General features: G+C 32.1%; 1 protein-coding gene across 1 annotated transcript; it reads left to right on the top strand.

The window, feature by feature from the left end:
* The first annotated feature begins 5,771 nt into the window (after window positions 1-5,771).
* LOC123229178 (laccase-14-like) lies at window positions 5,772-8,269 on the top strand. Its single transcript, XM_044654815.1, has 7 exons — window positions 5,772-5,890; window positions 5,967-6,118; window positions 6,212-6,456; window positions 6,567-6,689; window positions 6,782-7,388; window positions 7,468-7,820; window positions 8,016-8,269. The coding sequence occupies exons 1-7, from the start codon at window positions 5,798-5,800 to the stop codon at window positions 8,147-8,149; spliced, it is 1,707 nt and encodes a 568-aa protein (XP_044510750.1). The 5' UTR covers window positions 5,772-5,797; the 3' UTR covers window positions 8,150-8,269.
* Window positions 8,270-8,556: the final 287 nt, after the last annotated feature.

The following is an 8,556-nucleotide window of genomic DNA, read 5'->3' as shown; positions in this document are numbered from 1 at the left end:
ACCAAAAAAATCTTTTCAAATCCTAATATATTTTCACACTCCCAGGATAGGCAGTGTGAAGGGAACTATACACCTTGGTAAGGATCTTGTCTCTCAAACTCTGATCAAAAGGAGATTTTCACCAAGGTGTATAGTTTCCTTTACATTACCTACCCAACTTAGTGAGCAGTTGAGCCAACTTGATAAAGCCCTTAATGAATTGTATTTAGTTTCTTGGCAACCTAAGGAAACTTTTTACCTCCTTAGTTATCTTAGGTTTTTGTCACTCTAACACAACCTCAATTTTGCTAAGGTCTACTGAGATATCATCTACTAAAACCACATGTCTAAAGAAAGTTATTCTGTCTAGCCAAAACTCGTACATAGTAAACATGGCATATAATTGCCTTTCTCTTAACCTTTGCAACACAAACCCTAGATGTTATGCATGCTCCTCTCTAGTTTTGAAGTATGCTAAGATGTCATCTATGATCACTACTATGAACTTGTCTAAGCAATTCTATAATACCCTATTTACAAGGTCCATAAACATTACTAGGGCATTGGTCAATTAAAAGGGCATCGCCATAAATTCATAATGCTTGTACCTTGTTTTGAATGCAATCTTAGGTATATCTTACTTAGTAACTTGGACCTAGTGATATCTTGATCTTAGATCAATCTTAGAGAATACTGAGGCACCCTTGAGCTGATCAAATAAATCTTTTATCCTTAAGAGTGGGTACTTAGTTTTCATTGTTACTTTGTTCAGCTTTCGATACATATCTTCATTAATCCATGCTTCTTTTTGACAAAAAAGATTGGTGCACACTATAACGAGTGACTTTGTCTAATGAAACCTTTGTCTAGTAGTTCTTGTAACTGTTTCTTTAATTCTTATAGTTTGGTTCTAACCATTATATATGGTGTCTCGGATATTGGAGCTAACTCTATGCTAAACTTTAACTCTTTTTCTAGTGCCAACCTTGGAAGACTGTTAGGGAATACATTTGGAAACTTTTGCACCACTGGACTATCTCTTACCCTTAGAACTACCTCATTTGTTTTATTTACTATATGTGCCAAGACTACAATGCACCACTTGCTCAATATCTTTTTGGTCTTAACACTATTGATCATTATGCTAGGAATTTGATTCTTCCCAAAAATGAACTCTTCACCATTGTCTGAACCAAATTAGACTTTTTTTTCCTCTTGTAGTCTATTTTAGCCTTATATCAGCTCAAAGAGTCTATGTTGAGTATCATATCAAAATCTAGCATGTCCATTATTAGCAAATCTACAATAACTCTCAACCTCTCAGAGAAATCGTCTCTTTAATTAACGTGTGATTGCCATGGATTCTATCTCAATTGGGCATCTTTTTACTAATTTGCGAGACTAGTATAGACACTAGTCCTATTCTCTTTACTATGCCATTAGCAATAAAATAATATGCAACACTATAGTCAATTAATGCATACAAAGGATATGAATGAAAGATTAATTGGCCTGTCACTGTTGCAAGACTAACCTCAACCTAAGTTTGAGTAGTTGCATACACTCAAGCTTATCCTCCTTTAACAGTTTGACATATAGAGGCTAGTACTATTGCTATACACTCTGGCAAAATGATTGGTTTGTTTGCACTTGTAGCATACCGATTGACCGATTAATATTATAGGACTCTAATCAAACTTCTACACATAGTAGGCTATTCAAATGTATCAATATCCTCAAGAAATTTTTTTGTTCTAATAGGAAAACGTGTTGAGTAAGGTTTGACTTCATTCATGTTGGCTTTTTCAAGTAAGTCTTTAGCATACCTGGTTTTGTAAAGATGTCGTATTCAAATATAAATAAAAATTAATATAAGTAATTATAATTATATAAAGATATAACCATATACAATCTATAAAGATTTTAACTGTTATTGATATTATCTTTGAATATTTATGTATTTTATCAATAAAACTATGTATATACACTTTTGGTATACAATTTGGGTATACAAATGATGTGTCATCATGCGATTGGATGATTTTGAATAAAAGATAAAATAACACCCAATCACATGATGATATATCATTTGTGTACCTAAATCGTATACCAAAAGCATGTACACATAGCATTGTTCATAATTTATCTTTAACAAATGCTATTATAATAACATTTCTCCAAAACATTTGAGGCAATTCATCTCATGTCGGGTTACTTTCACATAAACCTTAATACGATTTGATTTAATTTCGAGTTATATTAGGTTGATCTAAAATAAATTTCGTATCGAAAATACTTAACCTTAACCTGATTTTTCTATACTGTATTGTGTTGGGTTAACGAGTCATGTCAAAAATTGTTTACTCTAGTTAGGATTATGATTGGATTCAAACCAAGCTAACTCAATCTCAAAAGTCAGCACAACTTGGTTTAATTGGGCTCAAATTCGTTTAATTTTAAATTTGAAACGAATTCAAGCAGAAAGATTTAGCTCATTTTTTAAACAGAGTCAAAATTAAGTTAAGAGTTGTCTGGCTCGGTTTGACTCAAATTCATAGCTCAAAAAATAGTTTGAATTCATGTCTTGATTGTGTTCGAATTCATGGTTTGAATTAACTTAAATTTATAGTTCCAATTCATGGCTATGTTCAGTTTGAATTGATGACTTTGTATATTATTTAGGTAAAACAACATCGTTTTGTTAATGACACACAAACTCGAACCACGAATTTGAATAATCAATTAAAATAAAAAATTTGAACCAAATTAAGTCACAAATTTAAACCATTAATTCAAGCTAGGAATTGAAGCCAATCCAAGCCAAACAATTTTTATTCAAATTGAACTAAAATTACCTTTAATTTTGGCTCAATGAACTTAGGTAAAACTGTTTTTCATTTAAGTCAAACTCAAGTTAAAGGATATTTAGGTTCAACCCAGTTCGTATCCAATTTTTGTTAGGGTTGAAATTTTTTACACAAAATTTAATTTGATTCAACACAAAACGACTCAAAACTAAAACGAGTTAGGTTAGGGTTGATAGGAAAGTAGTCTGAGCTAACTTGAACTAACTCGAATGTTTAAAAAAATGTTTGTTGTAGTAAAATATGATTAGTGTGGATTAAGAAACTTTTAAGGACAAGTATCAACAGAAGTTAAAATCTTTATATATTATATATATGTATCTTCATATAGTTAATTCTAATAGTTCGATTTTTTTTTTATTTAAAAATTTATTTTACTTTTGGGTATTGAGATTGAAAATTGATTAGTAAGATTATTAACATATTTTAAAAAATGTTATGTTTTGCATATTGTTAAATTATAGATTGGAGTACTTTCATGAAAAAATTAAAACACTAAAAACACTAACAAGAGTGAAAACATTAGATGATTATGTCATAGCAAGTTGTTTTAGGTTAACCTGAACATAGTTTAGATTAGGTTAGAGTTAAAAGAATTTGGTGCGATTTTATTTCAAATCGAGTTAGGATTGACGGTCTATAACTCAAAACCTGAACTGACACGATATGAAGACGACTCAATGACGAGGATGGTTTAGTCTAATAAAACCGAAATTATGCACATCTTAAAATTTCTTATAGTGACAATTATTATAAGGCTAAAAGACTTATTCCTACCCAAGGTTTAATTCGTTTCCAAACTCCTACCTTTAAGTATTGAAAACTCAAATACTCATTTATCATTTAATTTTTATTAAAATTCTTTATTAGTGGTAACAGTCAAATTGTTATTTAAAGAGTAGTATTAAAATAAATAAAATTTATCTTAGTTCCCCATCTTAGTTTTAAAAGCTCTTAATTTTTCCCCAGTCTAAGTTTTAGAAAGTTACATTTTCCCTCATAAGGTTTCATTTTCTTCCCTTTCTTCTTCAATGACCATTCTATGGTTGACCATACCTTCTTCTTTGTTGCGCTTTGCCTTCCAGACAACTAAACTCTAACAAATTGAAGACAATGACCATGAATTGAAGATGGCCAATCTATGTGACATACAGATCTGGCCTACAAATAGATTGACCGATGCACAGATAAGCCAAATAAAGGCAGAATCGTCCAGTTGATTTGTGCATTGGTAGATCCACATAGATCGACCATCTTCAATTCATGGTTGCCATCTTTGATTTGTCAGAGAATTGTCATCTGAGAGGCAGAGTAGGACAAAGAAGAAGGTATGGTTAGTCAGAGAATGTTCTCAGAGAAGAAGAGGAAAAAATGAAACCTTAGGGGAGGAATGTAAACTTTCAAAACTTAGGATGAGAAAAAATTACGAGTTTTTAAAATTAAAGTGAGAAGAAATGAGATAAAATTTTATTTATTTTAATGCTGTTAATAAAATAAAAGTTTAATCCTTACTACTAACAAAGAATTTTAACAAAATTTGGATAATATATAAGTATTTAGGTTTTTGAAACTTAGTGAATAGAAGTTTGAAAATGGATTAAATCTTAGGTTAAAGAAAGTCTTTTGGCCTTATACTTACATTTTAAATATTTTTTACTTACCAAAATTTTTAGCAACACGTAATATAAATAGCCGTAAAAAATGTAACAAAATATATTTAAAATGTCAATTATTATAAACCTTGTAGTGACTTTTAATATATATGTCATAACAAAAAAGTCACCAAACAATACTATAACATCAATTATAATAAATACAACAATATATTAATTTTTTATTTCTCTATAATTTTTAGTAGCCTTTGATTAACCGCCTTAAAAAATTACTGTTAAATATTTCTATTATTATTGCTGACAAATATAAGCGTTGTTTGGTCGTTGCTTGGATAAAGACGGAAGGATATTATTATTGTTCGGTCGTTGACACATAAAAGATAAAATTGAAAATAGTCATTGATGCAAGTTTAAAGAATTGGTAAGCAATTCACACTGTAGCAACGTTTTTAACTTCTGCAAGTTTTCTCTTTCACGGAACCATTCCTTGCGCGCATTTGTTGCCATTGAACAAACCAGTTATTTCATTTAACAACCAATGGGAGAAAGAATAAATCTCAGGAATTTGTCTAAAACGATTAAACAATTAATTTCATTCAACTCAAACCGTGTGCGCTCCGGGTGTCAAAAACAACAAAAAAATTTTTTAATTAAAGAATCTCCCTTGCAAAATATATAAATCCAAGTCAAACACAACGATTGTGTTTGATGAATAGTTCACGACGATTATAAATAATTCGAAACTATCAATAATGGTTGCAAATTTCCATTAATCGACAGGAAATCCTATAATTAATGAAGTAGGAAGAACGTGTAATTTGTTAATTTATTTAAATTTATTATTGCAATAAAAAAATTAAGAATTATAAGTCAGACAGATGGTAATATCTCATAATTGGGAGTCGATTTTTATTCCTGTTGTTATCTTTATTATAATTCCCATTTACTCGGTAAAAAGTATAGTAAAGTCATCAGATTTGAACATTTCAATATTTGTATATCTATACATAAAAATATATATTTTATACGTAATTTAAATTATATTTCAATTAAAAGACATCAGTGAATGTTACAATATTTTAAACCGACATATGTTATTATTTTTATATTTCTTTTTACTGTTTATCATTTACGTTTAGTTTGATAGATCTATCTCTTGTCCAATAATGATAGTAGTTACGAAATATTTTAATAATTCAATTTAGCAACTCTTTTCTTAGTTGACCAAGAATGTTTCTTCTTGTGCCATTTCTCTCATAGTATAAATAGATTAATATTGCAGTAGAAAATATCCTAAAACAGAGTTGATTGGCAACCTGGGAGCACAGAAGCAAGAGAAGAATGAAAAAACAAATCATACTTTTCATTTTAGGGTTCTTCTTTCTGGATGGGCTGCTCCAATGCATGGCTCTAAAGAAAACTTATACGTTTGTTGTAAGTGCCTCGACATTTTTTTCATTTACATTTTACGATGCCTTTAGACCTGATTTTGTACTTGCCTTCATTGCAGCTTAAAGAAACGAATTTTACAAGGCTGTGTAGCACGAAAAGCATGTTGACTGTAAATGGCAAATTCCCAGGACCAACCATAAAGGTTCGCAAGGGCGATACCATTTTTGTTAATGTCATAAATCAAGGAGACTATGGTATCACAATTCACTGGTGATGACTCCTCTGAAAATCTCGTTTTAAATCATCGGATGGAGAATCAAAACTTTGGAAATAATCTGAAGAATTTTGTTTTAAATTCTGCAGGCATGGAGTTAATCAACCAAGGAATCCATGGTCAGATGGTCCTGAAAACGTAACACAATGTCCAATTAAACCAGGAGCCAACTTCACTTATGAGATCGTTTTTTCCAATGAAGAAGGAACACTCTGGTGGCATGCGCACAGTGACTGGACTCGAGTTTCCGTTCACGGGGCTATTATTATTTTACCAGCTCCTGGAAAAAGTTATCCATTTCCTAGGCCTCATAAGCAAGAAACCATCATACTTGGTAATAATATGAATGTATTTATATTAACCAGGACACATAACATAACTGCTTTAGATGTGGTTATCATTCTCGGCTACTAATTAAAATTTTTGATTTGATTGTAATGACAGGATCCTGGTACAAGCTAGACGTGCCGAAAATGCTTGCTAATGTCCTGAAGGGCGTACTTCCAAATGTTTCAGATGCTTATACCATCAACGGCCAACCAGGGGACTTGTACAATTGTTCCAAAGGTGAATATACGATGAAAATATTCCATGTTAATTTGTATTTTAAGATCTCATTTATAAAATCTACTCACGAGTATCCTCATTTTATATTGCAGATTCAACGTATCGCCTAAAAGTTAAATTTGGCAAGACCTATCTTCTTCGCATTGTCAACGCTGGGATGAATGAAGAAACCTTTTTCGGAATTGCGAGCCACAGCCTCACTGTTGTTGGGCAGGATGGAGCATACGTAAAACCTATAACAACCGACTACATTTTGATAACTCCTGGACAAACAATGGACGTTTTGTTCACAGCAAACCAAAATCTTAGCCATTATTACATGGCTGCTAGCCCATACTTTGATAGTACTGCCGCTTTTGACAACACCACCACCACAGCGATCGTTGAGTACTATGACGGCAAACAAACTCCTCCTCCTACTCCTTTCTTCCCAAACCTTCCTTTTTACAATGATACAAATGCTGCAACAAACTTTACTAACCGCGTAAGGAGCCTAGCAACTGACGCATATCCGGCCAATGTCCCCAAAAATATCGCAACACAATTGTATATTACAATTGCTGTAAATCGTATTTTGTGCCCCGGCAACTCGTGCCTTTCTCCAACTGGTGATGCATTTATCGATAATAAGGAAGCTGCAAGCTTAAACAATGTTAGTTTTGCGACTCCTCAAGTTAGTATACTTGAAGCATACTACAGGTATGGTGAATTTTTTTCGTTGTTTTCTGATTTGATATTGTCTGGCCTATTAGTCATTATTATGAAATTCGAAATGCAGTGGGTTGAGCAACGTTTTCGTTGGAGATTTCCCAAGTCAACCTTCCAATTTCTTTAACTTTACTGGTGATGTTTCGGATGTATCACAATTCACCACCAGCGGGACAAAAGCGAGGTTTATAAATTATGGTGAAGCAGTAGAAATTGTGTTCCAAGGAACTAATATCCAGGTCCCGGAAACCCATCCTTTGCATTTACATGGTTACAGCTTCTTTGTAGTGGGAACAGGTTTTGGGAATTTCAACAATGAGACAGATCCTTTATCTTATAATTTGATTGACCCACCGGAACTCAACACTGTGAACGTTCCAAAGAACGGATGGACAGCGGTTCGATTTTTTGCCAATAATCCTGGTAAGTCTCCGTGAATTTGGTGGCACCTCTATTAACTGTGCATATCTCGTTGGTTAGGTAATATAAAAAATAATAATACAAATAAAATGATTGTCACACCTATTAGATCATATATTTCTTCTAAAATAAACAGTTTTTGCGGAAGGATTTTAAGTTAAATTTATTCTAACTTGAATGACGTTTAACTTTTTCCAGGAGTGTGGTTTATGCATTGTCATTTGGAAAGGCACGCAACCTGGGGCATGGATACAGTTCTCATTGTAAGGAATGGGCAATCGGAGGATCAGAAAATTCGACCACCTCCTGCCAACATGCCATCTTGTTCTTAAGCCATTTGTATTCTTAGAATGTGTATTTGTTCTTTCTCATTCACATTTTAATTTTTAGGAAATCATTCATTTATTGTTTGATGACTTAAATGATCAAAGTAATAAATATTATGATGAGATTTTATCATGATGGAAAAACTTGTTATTGTAACATCATGACTATTTATGAAATGTTTAATAAATGCAAGGCTTCCAATCATTGCAAGGTTTTCATTTCTCTTGGAATTTATCATTTCAATTACTTACTTTAAAAAGAAGTTAAAAGCGTTTAGTTTCCTTGTTATATAGTTGAAAATTGGCTATATGCAATCGAGTGAATCAAATATGTCATCTATAAGATTTCAATGGTTGTTGAAGCAATTGTTCAATATGAAGGCAATTATTGTGTCCATCATCTCCTTTCTTCC

The sequence above is a fragment of the Mangifera indica genome, chromosome 11 (assembly GCF_011075055.1).
Source record: "Mangifera indica cultivar Alphonso chromosome 11, CATAS_Mindica_2.1, whole genome shotgun sequence".
Taxonomy (NCBI): Eukaryota; Viridiplantae; Streptophyta; class Magnoliopsida; order Sapindales; family Anacardiaceae; genus Mangifera; species Mangifera indica.
This window is presented reverse-complemented; position numbering and strand designations above follow the sequence as displayed.

Coding starts and splice junctions, on each gene's coding strand:
- LOC123229178 (XM_044654815.1), top strand. CDS start 5,798: ATGAAAAAACAAATCATACTTTTCATTTTAGGGTTCTTCTTTCTGGAT. Junction 5,891..5,966: donor AGAAAACTTATACGTTTGTT/GTAAGTGCCTCG, acceptor CCTTCATTGCAG/CTTAAAGAAACGAATTTTAC. Junction 7,821..8,015: donor ATTTTTTGCCAATAATCCTG/GTAAGTCTCCGT, acceptor AACTTTTTCCAG/GAGTGTGGTTTATGCATTGT.